Source organism: Scyliorhinus canicula, chromosome 4, assembly GCF_902713615.1.
Source record: "Scyliorhinus canicula chromosome 4, sScyCan1.1, whole genome shotgun sequence".
NCBI classification, from domain to species: domain Eukaryota; kingdom Metazoa; phylum Chordata; class Chondrichthyes; order Carcharhiniformes; family Scyliorhinidae; genus Scyliorhinus; species Scyliorhinus canicula.
Genome location: NC_052149.1, coordinates 30,503,616 through 30,527,495, shown reverse-complemented (window position 1 = coordinate 30,527,495; position 23,880 = coordinate 30,503,616). Strand labels below are relative to the sequence as shown.

General features: G+C 43.8%; 1 protein-coding gene across 3 annotated transcripts in view; it reads right to left on the bottom strand.

Annotated features, from left to right (window-relative positions):
* The window catches only part of szt2 (SZT2 subunit of KICSTOR complex), a 300,727-nt gene that overhangs the window by 50,957 nt on the left and 225,890 nt on the right, over window positions 1-23,880 (bottom strand). For all 3 annotated transcript variants that reach the window (XM_038793974.1, XM_038793973.1, XM_038793972.1), the window contains 8 exons: window positions 23,184-23,316; window positions 21,851-21,978; window positions 20,171-20,218; window positions 17,341-17,480; window positions 16,640-16,822; window positions 7,520-7,790; window positions 6,402-6,481; window positions 5,875-6,000 (listed from right to left, as the gene is read on the bottom strand). In XM_038793974.1, coding sequence (XP_038649902.1) covers window positions 5,875-6,000; window positions 6,402-6,481; window positions 7,520-7,790; window positions 16,640-16,822; window positions 17,341-17,480; window positions 20,171-20,218; window positions 21,851-21,978; window positions 23,184-23,316 — 1,109 coding nt within the window. The remainder of the gene's footprint in view (window positions 1-5,874; window positions 6,001-6,401; window positions 6,482-7,519; window positions 7,791-16,639; window positions 16,823-17,340; window positions 17,481-20,170; window positions 20,219-21,850; window positions 21,979-23,183; window positions 23,317-23,880) is intronic.

Below are 23,880 nucleotides of genomic sequence, written 5' to 3'. Positions count from 1 at the left end.
GAAACAGGGGATGGAGAGATGGTGTCTCGATATATCTGTGAGTGGCAAAGCTATGACTTATGATGCTGGACCGCACTTAAAATTATGCCTTCACCATATTCGGAGGCTGCAGTGGGAACCTGCTCTCCCAACTGCAGCTGAGATCCATCGACGAGGTACGTAGTGAGCATTAGTGGTGAGACTTCGAGGCACAATTGCACTTAAGCAAATTCCTTTCTCACATCTCAAAATGAAGATATATTCCTTGAACTCTCCCTTCAATTCAGTGTCTTCCACTCTTGTAAACTTGTCTCTCATCAATTTTTAATTCTAGCTCACCCCATCCACCAGCACACCCAACCCCAACTTTGCTCACCCATCTTTTCCCAACCCCAGTTTTGCTAACCACATCACGAACACACACATCTCCAACCCTAGAAACTCCTTCTTGCACTGCACCTCTGGCTTAGTTCACTGCACTCCCACCAGTGTTCACCCACCATCCTGCACCATTGGCTCTGCTCACTCACCTTACACAACCCCCAGAATTGGTCAACTCCCCTCCTGCACCCCTGGCTTTGCTCACCAGCCTCCCCCCAGACCGCTGGCACTGCTGTGGCATCGACAGGACTAAGGAACAGGGAACTCTGGGATGGAGCGGTGAGCTGGGGTGTGGGAGGAAATATGAGCAATGCCAGGGGTGTGGGAGGAGAGGAGGTGCAATTCCACGGACGGCGATGTGACGGGGGTTGGAGCAGAAGTGAACAGATACGGGGTGATGGGGAGGTCGTGTCATGGAGGCATTTTGACACTCCTACTCATTCAAAAGGCAACTCTTAGCAACTCTAAGTAAATCAGTATAAAAAACAGTGGAAGTATGGGCAATCACTAACCAGTCCTGGACACAGCTATTACTGTCAAACTGCATGTTCTGAGTTCAGGGGCATGTCGGCATTTGGAATGTGTGGTTCCATTGCATCCCTCAATGGCAGTGAATGTCTCACTGTTCACTGCTATGGACTGGAAGATCTGGGCTAATGTAGGTCAGCAAGAACAGTATTGACAGCTGAGCAGGACTTTAATGCAAATAACACTAACTTAAATAACTGTCCACTGTGTGCCCAGATGCCCTGACAATGCTTGTCTCATAATTATCGATGCCCTGAATATTGCTACACAAGCAATAGGCTCTTATTTTTGATCATGCCTGTTTTATTTCCTAACAGATATTTTACTATTATTTCCGATCACACTTTCTGTTCCTGATGCATTCTTTTCTCTCAGCATCTTTTGCACAGACCTTTGAAAAGGTGTTTGGCGGTGCGGGATGAGAGAGAGAGGAAACGGTAGCAGGGTGGGGGCAGGGAGCAGCAATTGGTGGATCTAATGGACAAGACGAATTAAGAGAGGCCACGAGATGAGAAAGGTGCGGAAGCGAGCCCACGGAGGTCGGGGGTGGGGTCTTGGACGAGAGAATGCGAGGAAGCAGCAGAAGGCATGGTCTCAATCTCAGTGGCAATGAGCTATTTGCACTTGTTAATGGAGATAAATATGGAAGGAGATGGGGATTTCTTCAGAAAATCGTAGGCTGATTTGTGCATGTAATAATGTTTTCAGGATGTCTCCAGTACTTGTAACGTGTTTTTGTGCTTACAGTGTAGTACTGATAAAAAAACGAGATAACTCCAAACCAAACTGCGTGTAAGTTCAAATGAGCAGACTAACAGCTAAAGTGAGGAGAAAGGGGAAAAGAACAGATGCAGTTCCTAGAAAAAAGTATGGCCTTTAGGAACATTGTTTCCAACAGTTCCCAAACAAACTACGTAATCACAACTGCCGAGCACTCCAATTTTTTTATAGTAGATGAAGAGAGGGAGTGTAGAAAGCCAAACTTCAGAATGAAACACACAAAACAATACATCTACCTGCGTACAGGAAGCAACCGAGAATAAACTTCTAACAACACAATTTAATCTAACTTTATGCAAAGGTTCTGGACACCGCCACAGCATAATGTTCACTAACCCCTCAAGTATGGATAAGACCAGCATGTTCCAACTGTGGTGAGCTTCTTGTATTTATCAAGATGAGCAGTATTAGAAAAGGGGAATGGAACATTTCATTCCAGGTATACTGAATCAAAATCAAAGACACCCAGGCAGATAAGGTTTAATATGTAGCCAGCTGCAGAATTAATCCCTTCTACTTTATCCCAGCAATACACTTTAGCAGAAGCTCAGAGAAGAATAAAGCTTAAATACTTTTTCTTGGATGGGATGTGGGCATCGCTGGAAAGGCCAGAATTTGTTCCCATCCATAAATTGCCCTTGAACCGAGTGGTTTACTCGGCCATTTCAGAGGCAATTAAGAGTTGGCCACATTGCCATGGATCTAGTCACATGTAAGCCAGACAAGGCAAGGGTGGCAGATTTCCGTCCCTAAACGGCATGAACCAGATGGGTTTTTATGACAATCAACGATAGTTTTCCAGTCACCATTACTGCGACTAGCTTCCAATTCCAGATTTATTAATTGAATTTAAGTTCCACCAGCTTCCGTGATTGGATTTGACCTCAGAGAGTTAGCCTGCGTCTAGTCTAGATTGCTACTGCAGTGAAATTACCACTACATCACCATCTCCGCACTGTGACATTTCCCTGAGCATGTTGAGTCGTTATAAAAATGAAAATCACCACAAAAGCTACCATCTAGAAAGACAAGGGCAGCAGGCATGTGGGAACACCACCACCTGGAAGTTACCCTCCAAGTTACTTACCATTCCTGACTTAGAAATATATCGCCATTCCTTCATTGTCACTGGGTTAAAATCTTGGAATTCCTTACCTATCAGCACTATGGGTGTATCTGCACCACATGGACTACAGCAGTTTAAGAAGGTGGCTCACCACTACATTCTCAAGGGCAATTAGGGATGGGCAATAAATGATGGCCTGGCCTGCGACGTCCACATCCCATAGATTCCCACACCAGCTATCCATGTGGCCTAAGTGAAAATGCTAAATTAAAGACATTTACAGTCAGTCAATGGGAACAGCTTTCATCTCCTCAGTCTGGACACATGCAAAATAAAGTCCAAAAGCTCTCAGAGTATGGACTTGTCAGAGGATTCCTACTTGGAGTGGGGAAGAAAAGCCATACCATGTCAGCGACAGATGATCCAAATATTTCTTTCAGAAAATTTAGCAAATGGGACACCTCCTCCAATAATTTTATTTCTTTGTAGAGATTGGAATAATGAAAGAAATATTTAGAATCGCTGAAGGATTTCCAAACTCACAGCAAGTTAATGATGCGCAATTTCATTTAAGGTTCAGGCAGTCTCCTTCAGTCCTCAATAAGAATTAATGATAAAAGGTAGGTTATACTAACATGGCTCTCTTAGCTGGAGAACGCCTGGATCTGTTTATTTTCAGATGGAACTCATGCAATGGCAGATGCTCATTCCCTGCCTGCAATGCTTGAGGCTCGTAACATTTTGCTTCAACAAACTGCTGATTTCAAACAGATGGTGGCTTGTTCTTAGGCATGACATGACTGACCTCCTGTGCACAATTAACTTGTTTACTCTGACAAGGTCAGTTTTTCAAAAAATGTTATACACCATTCAAACACTCACTATCCATTTGCAGCTTTCCTGTTTCACTCCCCGATGTTTGAGACTTCTCTTTGCTCCATTTCATTTATTCATCCTATTACAACATGTGGATAGACCGACAAGAGGCGGGGCCACATTGGATTTGGTACTGGGTAATGAACCGGGCAAAGAGTTAGATTTGGTTGTGGGAGAGCACTTTGGAGATAGTGACCACAATTCGGTGACTTTCACTACAGCAATGGGATGAGAAGTCCTTGGCAGGTAGGGTCAAGGAAACCCCAAGGCATTTTACACTTATGTGAGGAATAAAAGAATGACCAAGGTGAAGTTAGGGCCGGTCAAGGACAGTAGTGGGAACGTGTGCATGGAGTCTGAAGATATAGAAGAGGTCCTAAATGAATACTTTTCTTCAGTATTCACAAATGAGAGGCGCCATGTTGTTGAGGAGGATAGTGCGATACAGGCTGGAGAAGGTAGATATTCGGAAGGAAGATGTGTTAGAAATTTTGAAAAGCCTGAGGATAGATAAGTCCCCTGGGCCTGATGGGATATATCCTAGGATTCTTTGGGAGGAGAGGGATGAGTTCACAGAGCCTTTGGCTTTAATCTTTATGTCCTCACTGTCGACAGGAATAGCGCCAGAAGACTGGAGAGAGGCGAATGTTGTCCCCTTGGTCAAGAAAGGGAATAGGTATAACCCTGGGAATTATAGGCCGGTTAGTCTCACTTTGGTCATAGGTAAATTATTGGAAAGGGTCCTGAGGGATAGGATTTATGTTCATTTGGAAAGATACAGCTTAATCCAGGATACTCAGCAAGGGTTTGTGAGGGGTAAGTCTTGCCTCGCAAATTTGATTGAATTCTTTGAGGAGGTAACTAAGTACATAGATGAAGGTTGATGTCATATACATATATATGAAGGTTGATGTCATATACGAGCAGTTGATGTCATATACATGGATTTTAGTAAGGCGTTTGATAAAGTGCCCCATGGTCGGCTCATGCAGAAAGTAAGGAGGCATGGCATAGAGGGAAATTTGGCCGAATGGATCAGTAACTGGCAATCACATAGAAGACAGGGGGTGGTGATAGATGGTAAATTTTCATCCTGGAGCCCAGTCAACAGCGGTGTACCACATGGATCAGAGCTGGGTCCTCTGCTATTTGTGATTTTTATCAATGACTTAGATGATGGAGTTGAAGGTTGGGTTAGTAAATTTGCTGATGACACCAAGATTGGTGGAGTCGTGGATAATATGGATGGCTGTTGTAGGCTGCAAAGAGACATTGATTGGATGCAGAGCCGGGCTGAAAAGTGGCAGTTGGAGTTTAACCCTGATAAGTGTGAGGAGATTCATTTTGGCAGGGTTAATGGCAGGGTTCAGAAGAATGTCGAGGAGCAGAGAGATCTTGGAGTTCATGTCCATAGATCTCTGAAAGTTGCCAGCCAAGTGGATAGAGCCGTGAAGAAAGCCTATCGTCTGTTAGCATTTATTAACAGGGGGATTGAGTTTAAGAGCCGTGAGGTTATGCTGCGACTGTACAAGACCTTGGTTAAACCACATTGGGAGTATTGTGTGCAGTTCTGGTCACCTCATTATAGGAAGGATGTGGAAGCATTGGAAAGGGTGCAAAGGAGATTTATCAGGATGCTGCCTGGGTTGGAGGGTCAGTCTTATGCAGGAAGGTTGAGGGAGCGAGGGCTTTTCTCATTGGAGTAAAGGAGGATGAGAGGTGACTTAATTGAGGTGTATAAGATGATGAGAGGGATAGATAGAGTGGACGTTCAGCGACTTTTTCCTCGGGTGGATGTAGCTGTTACAAGGGGGCTTAACTATAAGGTTCATGGTGGAATATATAGGAGGGATGTCAGAGATAGGTTCTTTACTCAGAGAGTGGTTGGGGCGTGGGACGCACTTCCAGCTATGGTAGTGGAGTCGGACAGTTTAGGAACTTTCAAGCGGTTATTGGATAGGCATCTGGAGTGCACTAGAATGATTGGGAGTAGGTTGATTTGATTGTAGTTTCAGACTAGTTCGGCACAACATTGTGGGCCGAAGGGCCTGTACTGTGCTGTACGGTTCTATGTTCTATTACCTTGTACTGCCTCTCAGTCACCTCATCCCCTTTCTGATCTGCCCTCCACCGTGATTGTATGGGCTGTATGCATTTTCCCCTCTTTCCATTCATTTCAAACCCAATTTGAACGGGTCACTGACTCAAGATTCCAGCTGCCCTAAATTCCAGCCCTGTTTAAATCACATACATTGATAACCTACCTTTCCCTCAGATCCAACCTGCTGCTCGGCCTGGATTTGTTGCCTGAAGATGGGGTCAAATAGCAGTGGAGTGGCACAGTAGTGGACTAGACGTGAAGACTGTTTGAGGGTGTCCAGGTCACCAAGCTGAACCAGAAAAACATTGGAAGGTTACCACTTTTACTTACTATTTCACAGTGTAACTGCTTACAACCTGAAAAGTGTAGAGGGAAACACTACATTAGTGTAGTGACGTTTTATTTAACTTGTGCACCTTTTTCTGTTGTATCACAAACAAATGAACCTATACAAGTCCCAACACCTTTGACTATATCAGCAGGTCTGGCAGCGTCTGTAGGGTGAGAAAAGAGCTAACGTTTCGAGTACCCTTTGGCAAAGTTCAGCTGGTTATCTGGACCCTAAAAAATTCTGTATTAAATCTTATAAGAGGTGGGCTTTAAACTCATTTTGAAGTCTAATAATTCACTTTGAAGTGTAATAATGAGATAAATAATACATTTCTCCAAGTAGGCCAGAATGCTACTTACTGTGATGGGCATGTTGGACTGGGCAGAACGTTGCTGCCATGTTACAAATAAGTTCTCAATTTTCATCTGCTTCTCCATCTCTGAAAAATAAATTTCGGATCACACCTTTGGCTTAGTTCGTGAAAGCTGAAGTGATGCCCGCAGCATCCTGTGGAGAACTTACTTAACACAGCACTTGCTCAAATATCAGCAAGGCTACTTCAGGCCCAACTGAGCAGCGCCAAATAAAATAGTAACATAAGGTGCATCTTCGTGGCACAGCTTTGTTAAGTCACATTTACAAAACTAACTAGTGAAGATTACAAAACCAACTAGGTGAAGATTGCTTAATCAGGGTTAGGTTACCTACTCTGTAAATGATTTATCGCCTATGAGCAGCCCAAACTACAATCAGGTGTCTGCACTTGCTAAAGTTGGTTCTGCGTCATACTCAAAAATAGGTTCCGTTGAGCTAAAGGTAGCGATAGGTACACATGAAAGTGTAAGATCTAACAAAAGCTCCCACTAGAGAGTTAATATGACAATGATGTACCGATAGTTTACCCTCCAAAGTGAACCTGATCAAATGACAAGTTATTCCAGGGTTTCGCGCAGACTGCCACAGATGATGTAGAGTTTATAATTTGCAGGAACTAAAGTGATGCACTCAGAATGAAATCATGTATGTGTGTATGTGTGTGTGTATATATATATATATATATATATACACATACACACACACACACACACACGCGCGCAATTACTCGGACACACGGAGAAACATACAGGAGTCCCCCCCCATCTCCACACCCCTGCAGAGTAACTCAAAGCTTTTAATATAAATTTGCTTCATTAGACTCGAACACTTTCTAGAGCTCAGTGAATATTCATTATATGAAAATTTAAATAGATGGATCTTGAAATAAGACATTTCTATTTGCATGAAAAAGCGTAACTTGGTTGCAGGTACCAGATCGGTCTCGCCAGTTTCTTAAAAAAAGTGTTTCTTTTAATTTTTCACAGGCATAAACAGCTGTGTAATTTGTGCAATATGTTACATTGATTGCAGACCAGCTGCAAGCAGGCTGCATAAATGGGCAATATTGCACCAAATAGCTGTTTCTCCATGTCTCCCTCACCTCTCCGCTCCAGGTTTTTGATCTCCAGGAACTGTGTGCCGTGACGGGAGACTGGGTCAGACAGCCCCACATCGTGCAACTGTCGCATCGCTTTAGGCACAGTGATGTCGCGCAGTGCCTCATCAAACAGGACAATCTCCGGCGGGAAGTGAAGAGGCGGCAGACTCCGGTTTGTTGAGCTCAGTCGCCCCTGTTCCTTACTTGGTGGTGGGGTTGGGCTTTTGATTAGGGCATCAGCTTCCAATGTGGAGTGAAGGAATGGATTTGGTTCCTGTGTGGATAGAGAGGTGATGAGGAAGGAAAGTAAAATGGCTCCAGTCTTACACTGTGAATTACATTTCAGTGGATATTAGAATGCAGTTCACCATTTACAGTGTGATAAGTAATTTTTGCTCATCTGTAACTGTACAGCCAATTGTGGGCAGCACGGTAGCATAGCGGTTAGCACTATGGCTTCACAGCACCTGGGTTCCAGGTTCGATTCCCGGCTTGGGTCAGTCTGTGCGGTGTCTGCACGTTCTCCCCGGGTCTGCATGGCTTTCCTCCGGGTAATCCAGTTTCCTCCCACAAGTCCTGAAAGAAGTGCTATTAGGTAATTTGGACATTCTGAATTCTCCCTCTGTGTGCCCGAACAGGTGCCGGAATGACAATAAAGATTATTATTAATAACAGGTGATCAAAATAATTTTAATTTGTTGAAAACTTTGTTACAAATAATGCCGTGGCTCATGTGCCAACTCCAGGTATGTCAGAATTACATAGAATTTACAGTGCAGAAGGCGGCCATTCGGCCCATCGAGTCTGCACCGGCTCTTGGAAAGAGCACCCTACCCCCTATCCAAGGTCAACACCTCCACCCTATCCCCATTACCCAGTAACCCCACCCAACACTAAGGGCAATTTTGGATACTAAGGGCAATTTATCATGGCCAATCCACCTAACCCGCACATCTTTGGACTGTGGGAGGAAACCGGAGCACCCGGAGGAAACCCACGCACACACGGGGAGGATGTGCAGACTCCGCACAGACAGTGACCCAAGCCGGAATCGAACCTGGGACCCTGGAGCTGTGAAGCGATTGTGCTATCCACAAGGCTACCGTGCTGCCCTAGAATGATGGGGGAAAGGTTGAGCCAATTCTTAGCCAAGTCCCTTGATGGATTACTTCAAGACAGCAAACCCTTCCATTTCAGTCAGGAGGAATAGAGGACTGAATCTGGTCCATAGAATTCCTACCACCTAATTGCAGGTTGCTAGCAATGTACATCTTCCAGCTGGAATTGACAGCAAGAGCCAGCACTGGGATCCAAACAAGAGGTTCAAACATTAAAATATACAAAGAAAAATTATCAAATCAGTATTATCATTCATGTGTCTTCCACACGTAGACTAACTAAACTTTTAAGCATTGAGATATGATCATTCTTTCCAAAACTTGATTCTTTGAAGATTACAACGTATGGCAAATTTAGGAAAGGTTTGATTAGCCATGGAAACATAGAATCCCTACAGTGTAGAAGGAGGCCATTCGGCCCATCAGGTCTGCACGACCCTCTGAAAGGCCACCCACCTCGGCCCACTCCCTCAACCGCACCTAACCTACACATCCTTGGGCACTGGCAATTTTATCATGCCCAATCCACCTAACCTGAACATCTTTGGAGGAAACCGGAGCACCGAAAGGAAAACCACGCAGACCCAGTGAGAAAGCGCAAACTCCCCACAGACAGTCACCCAAGGCCGGAATTGAACCCGGGTCCCTGGCGCTATGAGACAACAGTGCTATCCATTGTGCCACCGATTTTAGAAAATAATTGGCTCTCACTGAAAAGCTCATGCATGACTATTAAATGCAAGTACAATTGTTAGTACATGACTTGAAGGTTAAAACTGTTTAAGGATACAGGACTATTGCTTTCGGTATCATTTCTCTCATTCCATCTATATATAGATTGTGTAACTCAATACTATTTAATATGAGCCAGCAGTAATAATCATGATTTCTACCAAAGGATGACTGAACACGAAATCCAAAAGAATGTCCAAATTTTTAACCCTAACACCTCACTTTGTGCACAGTTTGAGTCGCAACAAATTGAAAGGAAATTTGACTCTGGCAGTGCCCAGCAGCGTAAGCAACTCTCTTCGGAACAATACTTATGTTTTGTTTGTTTCAGTCAGGGAAATTAGGTCTTCAAACAGTTCCCTCAGGTTTTATGGCATAAGTACAGCTTAGCAGGAGGCTGTCATCAGAACGTGTTGAAATAAATTAACATTTGATGTGGAGCTGGAAGGAACAGTAGTTCTCCTGGTTCCACAATATTTCCAATGACATTAATCAAACCTTCCTAGTTCTCAATACTCCTCTACCCAGAACCTACCTAAAGGTCACTCACAGTGAGACAAGTAGGAAACCAAAAGAGAAAATGCTGGAAATATCAGCAGGTCTGGCAGCATTTGTAGGGAGGAAAAGGAGCTAACGTTTTAAGTCCAGATGACCCTTTATCAAAGCTAAAAGACATAGAAAATGGGAGATACTTATACTGTGGGGTGAGGGAATGAAAGATGAGTCATAGCCACAGAAACCATGGAAAAGAGTGATTGGATGAATGGGAGATACTTATACTGTGGGATGAGGGAATGAAAGATGAGTCATAGCCACAGAAACCAAGGAAAAGAGTGATTGGATGAAATGGGAACCTGCCTCTTGAGGCATGACAGGAGCCAGCAGTTCACTTCAATTAAAGAAATCAGGCCTGATCCCCAATGCCCGAACATGGGTAAGCCTCTGGCCTTCCAATTGTTGAGAGGTAACTTGTCTGCGTACTATTGGTTTTAGCCTACAACCATAGCCAATTTCTAACTACTTATATCCTAGATCATGAACCAGGACCATATATCCTCTATCACTGATGCCCGACAGGGTAGGGGCGACTCCATCCCAAAACCCATCGATGACATGTGCATGCAGGTGAACTAAAAAAACTAACCAACACCCGTGTCACTCCTTAAGAGACTTCCAAACACACACTTCATAGTCTTTACATACCCTGGAACCACTAGTAAAACACGTAGGTTTTAAGCAGTGTGTTTGAAGAGAAGAGAGGTTTAGGTTGGGAATTCCAGTGCTTAGGGCCAGGCAGTTAAGGACACAGTCAGCAAACTTATAGTGTCACAAGCAATCTCGCAATTGCATTACTTCAAAAATCTCGAGGTGCATGGGCAGATACTGACAATATAATACAAATACTTAACACTGACTGTTACAGTTTGGTGCGAGTTACTTGCAAGTTGTGTGGTATTAGTGACCCTCTAGTGAGCTTGCATTAAAAAATACGTTTGGGCTGGTTTACATTTGATGGTTTCTTGACATTTTAGACAACAATTCCAGCTGAAGCATAAAGCCTGCACTGCTTTGGTGGAGCTGGCCTGGGCCTCCACCAGTACGGTGAATAGTTCAGTTCTATAATTTCCTTCATTTTCGAGACAACATATCAACGTTCTGAGAGGCTGAGCCTCCAGGAGCATCAGGAATGCTAAAACCCAGTTTTTCTGCCCTTAAAGCGTTCGGATTTGTCTGATACTCACCTGTGCAAATTTCTTCAACCATGGCAAGAATGGTTGGAAGAAATGAAATATTCTTTTCTCCTGGAAAAGATCCTTTGGCAACTACTATGTGAGAATCCTGTTTTTTGGAGCAAATGCGATATTTCTTGAGCTTGGTTGAGGAGAGCGAGATGCTTCTTGTCCTCATCTACTATCCTGTTTCTGCTCGAGTTTGCAACAGTAATATGTGCTCACTATGTGTAGAGGTTCTGCTATCTGCTTCTTTGTCCATTTACTAATAACTCAAATTGCACAGACACTCATTTTGAAGCTTTTGAGTTGTTGGGAATTTCTTGTAATCTGGACAAAATTTAAAGTCGGCATGCAAATGCTTGCAGTCAAAGAGATGCCCAAAGAATGATCCTTAAAGAAGAACAGTACATGGAAATCTGGTACGGATCAGTAAACTCTGCATTGTTACAATGTTACATTGTTACATTGTTACAATCAGTGAATTATGAACCACCTCTCCTTTGGTTGTGATTAATACAAGGCATCTTTCATTGTGGAACATTAAAAAAATAAAAAAACTTGTGTTCCTAAGAGCCTCTCTCAGACTGGGACGTGGCATTCAGCCAGATTTGTGCGAGATAAGTGGTCAGTTCACACAAATAATATTGAATGAATTACATGTCAGTGATGAATTAGCTAACAATATAGAATAAACATGTTGCAGCTTTTAGGTAAAAAAACAGATTTGTTTAAGCACACGTGATCAAAATTATACAAGTCTGTCAAATGGACACAGTATTACGGGCTGGTGCAGAACGTCGGAGCCAGGCAAGGTCAAGATTGTGGGCCCTTGTTATTGTTCAGCCTGCGTCCTTGATATGCACCAACATTGCTGAACAGGTGGTCACTGTGGCAAGTATTTCTCCCATTTACCTGTTAACATTCAGAGACCGTCCTTAATGTAAGCTGACAGCACCAAACAGCTGGTTGCCATGACAGGTTACTGTCACATTGATCAATGCTCAAAGTGCCTATGCCCAGCAATGGCAGTTATCAGCACGTTCAGTTGCCCTGCCATCCCCTTCAGGGCAAATACCTGCAGAATTCTGAACAATTTTACAAAGCATCACAGTTCCTTTGTACAACATATTATTAAATTAATATCAAAATTACATGCTTCAAAGGACAAGCCATCTGTTGTGGCACACTGTTACGGCTCACAGTTCACAGAAGTTTATTGTAACTTAAAGAGTCTTGATGCACATTAACTAATAATCGTATTTCAATTCTAATCCCCAACAACATTATACAGGACTATTTCATGATTTCAGTTACGAACACACAAACAAGGAACAGAAGTAGGCCATTTAACCCCTCAGACCTGCTCCGCCATTTAGTAAGATCATGGCTGATCTTTTCTTTTAAAAAAATTTTTTTACGAGTACCCAATTCATTTTTTCCAATTAAGGAGCAATTTAGTGTGGCCAATCCACCTACCCTGCATGTCTTTGGGTTGTGGGGGTGAACCCATGCAAACACGGGGAGAATGTGCAAACTCCACACGGACAGTGACCCAGAGCCAGGATCGAACCTGGGACCTTGGCGCGTAGAGGAAATGGGTGAGATTCTTAATGAGTACTTTGCATCGGTATTCACAAAGGAGAGGGACAAGACGGATGTTGAGGCTAGGGATGGATGTTTAAATACTCTCGGTCAAGTTGTCATACGGAAGGGGGAAGTTTTGGGTATTCTAAAAGACATTAAGGTGGACAAGTCCCCAGGACCGGATGGGATCTATCCCAGGTTACTGAGGGAAGCGAGGGTCGAAATAGCTGGGGCCTTAACAGATATCTTTGCAGCATCCTTGAGCATGGGTGAGGTCCCGGAGGACTGGAGAATTGCTAATGTTGTCCCTTTGTTTAAGAAGGGTAGCAGGGATAATCCAGGGAATTAGAGACCTGTGAGCTTGACGTCAGTGGTAGGCAAACTGTTGGAGAAAATACTGAGGGATAGGATCTATTCACATCTGGAAGAAAATAGACTTATCAGTGATAGGCAGCATGGTTTTGTGCAGGGAAGGTCATGTCTTACAAACCTAATAGAATTCTTTGAGGAAGTGACAAAGTTAATTGATGAGGGAAGGGCTGCAGATGTCGTATACATGGACTTTAGTAAGGCGTTTGATAAGGTTTCCCATGGCAGGTTGATGAAAAAAGTGAAGTCATATGGGGTTCAGGGTGTACTAGCTAGATGGATAAAGAACTGGCTGGGCAATAGGAGACAGAGAGAAGTGGTGGAAGGGGTGTCTCAAAATGGAGAAGGTGACTAGTGGTGTTCCACAGGGATCCGTGCTCAGACCACTGTTGTTTATGATCTACATAAATGACCTGGAGGAAGGTATAGGTGGTCTGATTAGCAAGTTTGCAGATGATACTAAGATTAGTGGAGTTGCAGATAGCGAGGAGGACCGTCAGAGATTACAACAAAATATAGATAGATTGGAGAGTTGGGCAGATGGAGTTCAATCCAGGTGCGAGGTGATGCATTTTGGAAGATCAAATTCAAGAGCGGACTATCTGGTCAATGGAAGGGTCTTGGGGAAAATTGATGTGCAGAGAGATCTGGGAGTTCAGGTCCATTGTTCCCTGAAGGTGGCAACACAGGTTGATAGAGTGGTCAAGAAGGCATACAGCATGCTTGCCTTCATCGGACGGGGTATTGAGTACAAGAGTTGGCAGGTCATGTTACAGTTGTATAGGACTTTGGTTCGGCCACATTTGGAATACTGCGTGCAGTTCTGGTCGCCACATTACCAGAAGGATGTGGATGCCTTGGAGAGGGTGCAGAGGAGGTTCACCAGGATGTTGCCTGATATGGAGGGTGCTAACTATGAAGAAAGATTGAGTAGATTAGGATTGTTTTCATTGGAAAGACGGAGGTTGAGGGGGGACCTGATTGAGGTCTACAAAATTGAGAGGTATGGACAGGGTGGATAGCAACAAGCTTTTTCCAAGATTGGGGGTGTCAGTTACAATGGGTCACGATTTCAAGGTGAGAGGTGAAAAGTTTAAGGGAGATGTGCGTGGAAAGTTTTTTACGCAGAGGGTGGTGGGTGCCTGGAGCGCTTTACCAGCGGAGGTGATAGAGGCGGGTACGATAGCATCATTTAAGATGCACCTGGACAGGTATATGAACGGGTGGGGAACAGAGAGAAGTAGACCTTGGAAAATAGGAGACAGGTTTAGCTAAAGGATCTGGATCGGCGCAGGCTGGGAGGGCCGAAGGGCCTGTTCCTGTGCTGTAATTTTCTTTGTTCTTTGTAAGGCAGCAATGCTAACCACTGCGCCACCGTGCGTGCTGCCCAACGGCAGATCTGATAGTAACCAAAAAACTACACTCCGCCTACCCCTGGTAAACCATCACCCTCAAATGCCAGGCAAAATCTAATGGAAAAGGAGAGCCAAGGGTTAAAAGTTTTATACAAATTGCTAATCCAGAGTCCTTCGGCGCGATTCCCTGCTCCACACGCGGCCTGGGATAATCACGGGAGGGGCCCCCCGACATTTTTTAAGCCTCCCTGGCGCCCCCCCGCGATTCTCCCACTCCCCCCCCTTGGAAAAATCGCCGCTCGCCGTTTTTCACGGTGAACAGCGATTCTCCGAGCCCGATGGGCTGAGCGGCCAGCCCTTCACGCCCGTTTCACGACGGCGGCAAACACACCTGGTCACTGCATTCGTGAAACGGGCGCCAGATGCCCGTTTGGGGCATCTAGGGGCACGATTGGGACGGGAGAACCACGACTGTGCTCGGGAGGGGACAGGCCCGCGATCGGTGCCCACTGATCGTCGGGCCAGCGTCCAAAACGGACGCACTCTTTCCCCTCCGCCGCCCGGCAAGATCAAGCCGCCACGTCTTGCTGGGCGGCCGAGGAGAAAGACGGCCACCGCGCATGCGCGGGTTTGTGCCGTCTGCGCGATGAAGTCATCCGCGCATGCGGGTTGGAACCGGCAACCCGCGCATGATTCACATTCTCGGCGTGACGAGGTCGCTGCCGAGAAAGATGGAGGCCCGCTCCTAGCCCCCCGGGTGGGGGTGAATTAGGTGCGGGGAGCGGGCTCCGAGCCGTCGTGAACCTCGGCCGAGTTCACAACGGCCTTCACGAATTCGGCCCCCTGCGGAGAATTCCGCTCCATGTACTCAGTCACAGAAATTACAATGTTATGAAAGTTGTCAAGTCTTCAGTATTGAATATTTTAAAGACAGGTAGAGGTTCAGTTCTATGCATAACAGGCCATATCTTAATAACGTAGAACGTAGAACAGTACAGCACAGAACAGGCCCTTCGGCCCTCGATGTTGTGCCGAGCAATGATCACCCTACTCAAACCCATGTATCCAACCTATACCCGTAACCCAACAACCCCCCCCCCCCCCCCCTTAACCTTACTTTGTAGGACACTACGGGCAATTTAGCATGGCCAATCCACCTAACCCGCACATCTTTGGACTGTGGGAGGAAACCGGAGCACCCGGAGGAAACCCACGCACACACGGGGAGGACGTGCAGACTCCGCACAGACAGTGACCCAGCCGGGAATCGAACCTGGGACCCTGGAGCTGTGAAGCATTTATGCTAACCACCATGCTACCGTGCTGCCCCTAATAAGTCGTCCTAGCACTTCACTGAAACCCAGTTGTGCACCATCTATGGTGCCTTACACTTCATCTGGTTACTGTGCCAAATTAATGCCCGTTAGTGCTGATTTTGAGGCACTCCTGTACTGTAAGCTGAATAAGAGTCAAAGATTTAAAGATCCCGTTGCACTGCTTGAAGAAAAACTGGAAATTATCCTGATCAATGTTTTTCCCTCAGTCAACAGCATCAAAACTAATTAACTGATCATTAGTGACTTGCAGGATGTTCCTTTGTGCAGACTGGCTGCTGGAATTGGCTACATAAGAATACTGACTGCAGTTCAACAATAAACCATCGATTTAATGTGCTTTGAGATATCCTGATGACAATTCGTTCTCCCACTACTGTTGCCTCAATAAAAAATCCTAGTGTTAATTCCTGCTGTATTCCAGAATCATTTAAATTCGGTGAAGATTTTCTTTTCTATTGTCTCCACTATTCAAGTGATATAATCTCTCGAGCAGGACCTACTCAGTTCATTCAAATTTGATGGGCTAACATATTCTCAACAATTCATAGGCCAGTAATCAAGCCAGAAAATATGCTTTTGACATGCTTTTTAAAAAAAGAGACATACCAGTGTGCCATCTTACATTCATTCCAGATGTTACAGGTTATCCGTTCATTCAAGTAATTAACTTTTACATTCATTACATTTTTGTTCCGGTCATATTCACACTCTGTTTACTTCCAACTCCTCTGACAATACACATCCTTTTTTTTTCCCAACAGAAAAAGCATAAGGTTGTATTTGGAGATGGAGACACCATGTTTGTAAGTGATGAAAGTGATTTATAAAACTGATGGCCTACGTTCTTGCAGGCTTGTAAGATAACATTTGTCATTATGACTGTGAAGTGCATTACCTGTTTGGAGTCATCATAAACAGGTGTATCAGCAAAACAGTAGTGATGGAAGAGTCCCATCTTTTGACTGAGGAGGCAGTGTACAACGTGGGAGCGTGCATTCTGCCACTGTATAAGACGAATCAATCCTCGATTCAATGACACTCCCAAATCCACTGACCAGTTATAGGTGTACAGGATTAGCTGAAAAAATGAGAGACCGTCAGCCCACAAAAGCAAAAACTGCGCACACAGTAAGTAGAGTGGTGAATGCTTTGTTTAAAAAAGAACAAAACAATGGATTATAAACACTTTAAGGGTAAAGATTCAAATACTGGAAACATACAGCAGGACCATTAGCACGGTGAAAAATAAAAATATTTAACATTTCTGGGCAAAGGTTGCAGCTAAAATGGAAATTCTGTCTTTTCTCTTTACAAGTATTGATAAAATTACTGTGTCTTTGCAGCATTACTTATTTCCATTATAATATAAACTGAAAAATAATCCAGCTTTAACATTAAATTATAAATTCTCATATTTAGGAAATGTGCAAGATAAAATTCCTGCAGAAAATAATTTTATTTAAAAACTTGTCACAGACAAGAAATCTTGTTTTATACTTAAGTTACATTTTTGGGAAATTTGATCAACAAGACGAATTTCACCATCATAATCTGACTGTAGCAGTAAAGGAACATAAGGAGGTTGCTGTTGGATACCTTCTTGTCAATGATGTCAATTACGAGGAATCGCTGCCGGGGAACCATACCCTTCCCACTAATTCCTGGACTCGAGGGGTCACCTGATTTTTCAGCAGTACTGAACTCCACCGCCTCAAACCTCTGAAAACCCTTGTGAGCTTCATATTTTATTTTGTGGAGATAGAGAGAGAGAGAAAGTAACAGTATTAGCACACTACAAAACTGTAAGAAGTTCACCATTTTTTAAATACACTGGATGTTCCAGTAATTAAAAAAGATAATGATTCATATCAGAACGAGCACCCTCAAATTCTTCAAATTATAAATAAAACTCGGGGCAGCACAGTATATTTCATTTCATTTTTTTCATATTGGGAGTTCCAACCTGCCATTCCAGAGTGGTAAACTGGATTGCAGTTCTGACTTCCCAGAAGGATAATAGAATCCTTAAAGTGCAGAAGGAGGCCATTCGGACCAGTGGGTCTGCCCTGACCCGCTGGAAAAACACCCTACCTAAGGCACAGCCCCCCCCCCCCCCCCCCCCCCAACTATCCGTAACCCCACCTAACCTTTTGGACACTAAGGAACATTTTATCATGGCCAATCCATCTAACCTGTACATCTTCAGACAGTGGGAAAAACCAGTGCACCTGGAGGAAACCCATGCAGACATGGGAAGAATGTGCAGACTCCACATAGTTACCACAGACTGGAATTGAGCCTGGATCCCTGGCTCTGTGAGGCAGCAGTGCTAACCACTGTGCCACCATGCCAACAGTTACCTATTTTATCTATTCCACCATGTTGAAACATCAGTGTGAAAAACAAGTATAAATTCACTGCAAGCCATGGCTTTAAAACAAAAAACAAATCAGAGCAGCTCATTTCCATAAAACCAGGCATTTGAAAGAACAAGGAGAGCCAAGGGATAGGTCACCTATCTGACATCTTGCCTTGGAATGGTAGGCAATGCAGACAAACCACTGATAAGGTGAAGAAAGAAAAAAAGCCCTAAGTAAATCACAAACAAAATTTATTGATTTAGGCAAAATCACTTGCCACAAAATATCCACCCTCTGACCTGCTCTGAAGCCATGATTTTTTTTACTGTTGTGATCCCTACAATGGTACGATACTTTTATGCCACTCAGTGAAAATAAATGGTGGTTAGACTCTTTGAAGATGGTGAATGCCTCGCATTTGTGTGGTACAGAAGTTAGTTACCATTTATTAGTCCAAGGCTGGATATTGGCTGGATCTTGCCGCATGATCTGCTTCATTGTCTGAGGAGGTACGAATGCACCTGTATAATGTGCACCCATCAAAGGACCATACGAGTGAAGGAAATCATTGATGATGTCGTTGAAGATAGCCGGGCTCTATGCTGCCCAGAGAAACTCCGGTATCGATGTCCTGGGACTGAGGGGATTGGCCTCCAGCAACCATGTTCCTTTGTGCTAGATATGAAAACGGCAACTGGAAAGTTTTGCCCCAATCACTACTGACTTTAGTTTAACTAAGGTTGTTCAGTGCCTCATCCAGTTGACTGCCATCTTAATTGCAAAGACAAGCCACTCACACCTCATCTCAAGAATTTAGTCTGTTTCCATATTTTGACCAAGACAAGAAAAAGGACTGAATCCAAGTAGACCTGACAGAACCCTAGCTGAGCATCAGTGACCAAGTTATTTGTGAGTAAATGCTGCCTCATGTCATGGTTGACTACACATTCTACCATTTTGCTAATGATTGAAAGTGAGGTTATAGGAGCTGGTTAGATGTGTCCTATTTTTGTCAACAGGATACAGCTGGGCAATGTTTTTATATTGTTAGGTGGATGCCAGCTTTGTAGCTCTGCTGGAACAGATTAGCTTGAGATGCAGCTAGTTCTGAATCACAAGTCATCAACATCTCAGGCGGGTTGGTGTCGGGGCCCACTGCATTTCACATCGCACATTTGGTTCCAGATTCCCATTAGCAAAAACAAAATTGTCTGGTTAGCAGAGGAGGGATGTAGGACAATTCTAGCCTCAATCGAGTTGTCATTGACGAATAAAGCTGCAGCTTTTCAGTGCCATGTTTCCATTGTGCAATAATACCAACATGAGCAGCGGAAAATGATTACAGATGCATGGAGATGTATAGGAGATATCACTTCTCCCCAATCGAATACACTTGGGGTGATTTCTGTTCCAGTTCTGTATACAAATGGTCATTTGCAACAGGAAAATGAGCAACACTGCTCAGATATTATGACATATGTTGCAATCTTGAGCACATTTAAAACCAAGCTCAATATACTTTTGGTCGCAGGAAATGAAGAGATAAGGGGAGCAGACAGCAAAGCAGAGTTGAGGTAAAAGATTAGTCATGATAGTATTGAATGGAGGAGCAGGCTCCAGGGGCCAAACAATCTAAACCTCCTAGATCTCATGCTCTGAATTTCAGCGTGATGCCTTCTCGAGCACAAACATAACATTCCTATGTGTTACCCTTCCATAGTGTGGCCTCAGTTGAGTTACACAAATTATAAATGTCTAAACATCAGCGGGAGCTATGTAGTGCCGGAATGGTGCCAAAAGCACTGGTTCAATACCCGTGATGGCTGTGGTGGTTCACGGAGGTTTGCCTCCTTGCCTTGCCCCGTTTGATCTGGTGTGATACCCACTCAATCAATATAAACCATCTCTCTCTCCCTCGAATTGAGAGAGATGCCTTTTGGTGCTTCATAGACTATGCTTAATTACTTTACCTGAACGGCATAACATTGTTATCTAAAAAAAAGATATTCTTTAACAAGTCTAACCCACCACCATAATCACCATAAAAAATATCTGGTGACACTTACGTTTGGCATTATTTACCAAAGATCTGCCCTCATCAGCATCACAGTCAACTGTAGGCACATAAAATATGAGCAGGCACAGCACAGTAGAGCATGACAGAGACAATTAACAGTCATGACACTCAAGTACTCACTCGGACACAAAGAGGTTTCAATCCTAAAGAAGAGGGTTCACTCAGTAATTGGACAGGTAAGCAAGTTGATTTTAATGCACAAGTTCCTATCTTCTGTAGCTAGCTCCACACTTTTTATTTAAAAATAAATTTAAAGTACCCAATTCATTTTTTTTTTCAATTGAGGGGCAATTTAGCGTGGCCAATTCACCTATGAACATAGAACATAGAACGATACAGCGCAGTACAGGCCCTTCGGCCCACGATGTTGCACCGACATGGGAAGTCAAAAACTAAAGGCCATCTAACCTACACTATGCCATTATCATCCATATGCTTATCCAATAAACTTTTAAATGCCCTCAATGTTGGCGAGGTCACTACTGTTGCAGGTAGGGCATTCCACGGCCTCACCACTCTTTGCGTAAAAAACCTACCTCTGACGTCTGTCCTGTATCTATTACCCCTCAATTTAAGGCTATGTCCCCTCGTGCTAGCCACCTCCATCCGCGGGAGAAGGCTCTCACTGTCCACCCTATCTAACCCTCTGATCATTTTGTACCTACTCTGCACATCTTTTGGGTTGTGGGGGCGAAACCTACGCAAACAAGGGGAGAATGTGCAAACTCCACAGAGAGAGTGACCCAGAGCCGGGATCGAACCTGGGACCTCGGCGCCGTGAGGCAACAGGGCTAATCCACTGTGCCACCATGCTGCCCTGCTAGCTCCACACTTAAGACTCAAATGTATTACCCCTATTGTGTTATAATCCACTCGAAATTGATTGATTGCTGAAATTAACACTTTTTTATGATTATCACATTTGAAAATGGCCCGTGATGTATCTTTATTAAACTTTATTTTAGAATGAGACATCAAGACAGACTGGGGCAAGACAATTTCTCAGTGTGCTCAAAGCCATTCACTGGGATGCAATTGATTATGCACAAGAAAAATTCTGACTTTTATCAAGAACGGCTAACACAATTGTTCAATTTAAATGTTCCAAGAATCCTAACTATGTATTTTTGCATTTCAAATTGGACATACAGACATTTAAAATGACTTTCTTTCCCTTTGTTTTCTGCCACATGTTATAATTAGCAGTCACTAGAAAGCAAAGAGACTTTCATCTACACACTTCTGGATTCAAACCTTTGTTCCAGTAACAAAAGCAATATGCAAGACTGCTGAGCTCCCAGAGTAAAATGATCACTCCTCTCCGGGAACCTCGCTTTCAGTTGTGGAAAGGCAGTGCTTAACGTCCATTACCTCTTGAAAAAAACTGACTGCAATTGGCTAGGATCCCAATTATATTGTCAACATTGATGACATGAGAACCAGTCAATCTCTCCTGTGTGTACTTAAGTATGAAAATCCAAATCTCATTGCTTACCTCAGTGAGCATGATGGCATTCAGTGATCAACTTCGTTTCACATCTGACTGCTATTAAATTTTGCCTGCCAAACCCATCAGCGCACAGACCAATTTGGATTTGTACTTCGGAGTCACCTAGCTAACTCCACATTTGAGGCACAAACTATACCAATACTATTTACACTTCCATACCTTGCTCAGTACTGTAACGCCACTGATGGAAATTACGTCCGATCAGAATGAACTGTCTAGCAGAACCAGGACGAGTACTCGAGTGTTGACTGAGAGGATACGGCAGGAAAGTGGAACCATGCGGAGAGCTAAAAGTACAAAGAAAGGGAGAAAACAGGGATAAAGTTTGATTCAGAAAATGCATAGCCTCTGAAGAATTAACAATCTTGTGGCTGCAGTCTCCTACAGTATTTCTGGAGCAATGAACTTTTGAATTATAAGAGGGGTGACCAAAAGTTTTGTCCAAGTGGTGAATTTTAAGGAGGACTTTAAGGGGATGGAGGTCATAGATCATAGAATTTACAGTGCAGGAGTCCATTCGGCCCATTGGGTTTGCACCAGCGCTTGGAAGGAGCACCCTACTTAAGCCCACGCCTCTACCCTATCCTTGTAACCCCACCTGACATTTTTGGACACTAAAGGGCAATTTAGCATAGCCAATCCACCTAATTTGCACATCTTTGGAATGTGGGAGGAAACCGGAGCACCCGGAAGTCCGGAATTGAACCCTGGTCCCTGAAACTGTAAGGCAGCAATGCTAACCACTGTGCCACCAGTGTTGGAGATACAGAGTTAAGCAAGGAAATTCCAGAGTTGCATTCCAAAGTTTGAAGGTACAACCATCATAGGGGGTGGTTGGGAAGCCAAATGTTTCACTCAAGTTTTGCCCTCATCCCTATGAAGCTAGCAATGAAACTGAAGCCACAACAACCAGCTTATACTGCTCCACATGAAAGTGGCAAAACACAACACTCATTATCCAAACCCAAGCAAAGCATAATTTGCCAACTCTTTTGAAACAGAATGCACACTCATTGCTGCAGACTATGAACAGTACTTTCACCAGACAAGTCTCTGACATCTTAGCTGCATACATCAGCTTCAAATCTTGTGTGATTGTGGGTATATTTTTCATTTCCATAGATAACCATAGGTTGCATGCTGCTTGGGTGGGGAGAGGCAGAAGAGGGAGACGGAGAGATAAGGACCCATCTACACCACCAGATTTCTATGGTGCGCTTTCTTACATGCAACAAACCTCGAGTTGGCAAGTTTGATAAACCTACAGCGAGCGAAGCCTAGATCATAAGCAATACAAAGTACGCAGAGAAAGTCTTCACATCCCTAAAGAAATTACCAAAATGTCTTTTGGCAGCTCTATCTATTTAGTGTACAAAAGATTCAGCACTATTTCTGCATTGTTTTGACTCGAGTTCAAACAACAGAGGTGAGCACAAGAATCCCAAAACATAACTTCCTACAGCCCGTATTACAAATAAACAGAAACCCCTACCTAATTTTTTCAAAGATTTTGACAGTAGTGTCAGTGGCAAGACTGCTGATCAAATTCACAATCTCGGTGAGAATGGAGCTGAGAAGAAATCGGGAGCCAATATCAACAGAACACTGCTGCACAGAGGGACACCCTGCAAGAGAAAAGGAGGCACACAGTAAGTCAACACCGAGAGAGGCTGGTAAAGTTAGCTTCATATCCACTACTGGTTTAGTGGATGGTTTAGCACACTGGGCTAAATTGCTGGCTTTTAAAGCAGACCAAGGCAGGCCAGCAGCACGGTTCAATTCCCGTTGACCTCGCCGAACAGGTGCCGGAATGTGGCGACTAGGGGATTTTCACAGTAACTTCATTGAAGCCTACTCGTGACAATAAGCGATTTTCAATTTCAATTTCAATTTTTCAAATTTCAATTTCACTAGAGTTCAGGGGTGTAAGAGGCAACTTGATTGAAACCTTAAATTTCCTAAGGGGATTTGACAGGACGGATGTGAAGAGAATGTCTCCTCTTGTCAGAGAATTGAGAACAAAGGGTCACTCATTTCAGACAGATTTTTTTTTCTTCTTCAGAGGGTCGTGAGTCTTTGGAACTCTCTTCCTCAAAAGGCAGTGGAAGCAGAAATGCTAAATATGTTTTGGACAGATTCTTGATTAACAAGGGTGTGAAAGGTTATCCGGGGTAGGCAGGAATTTGGGG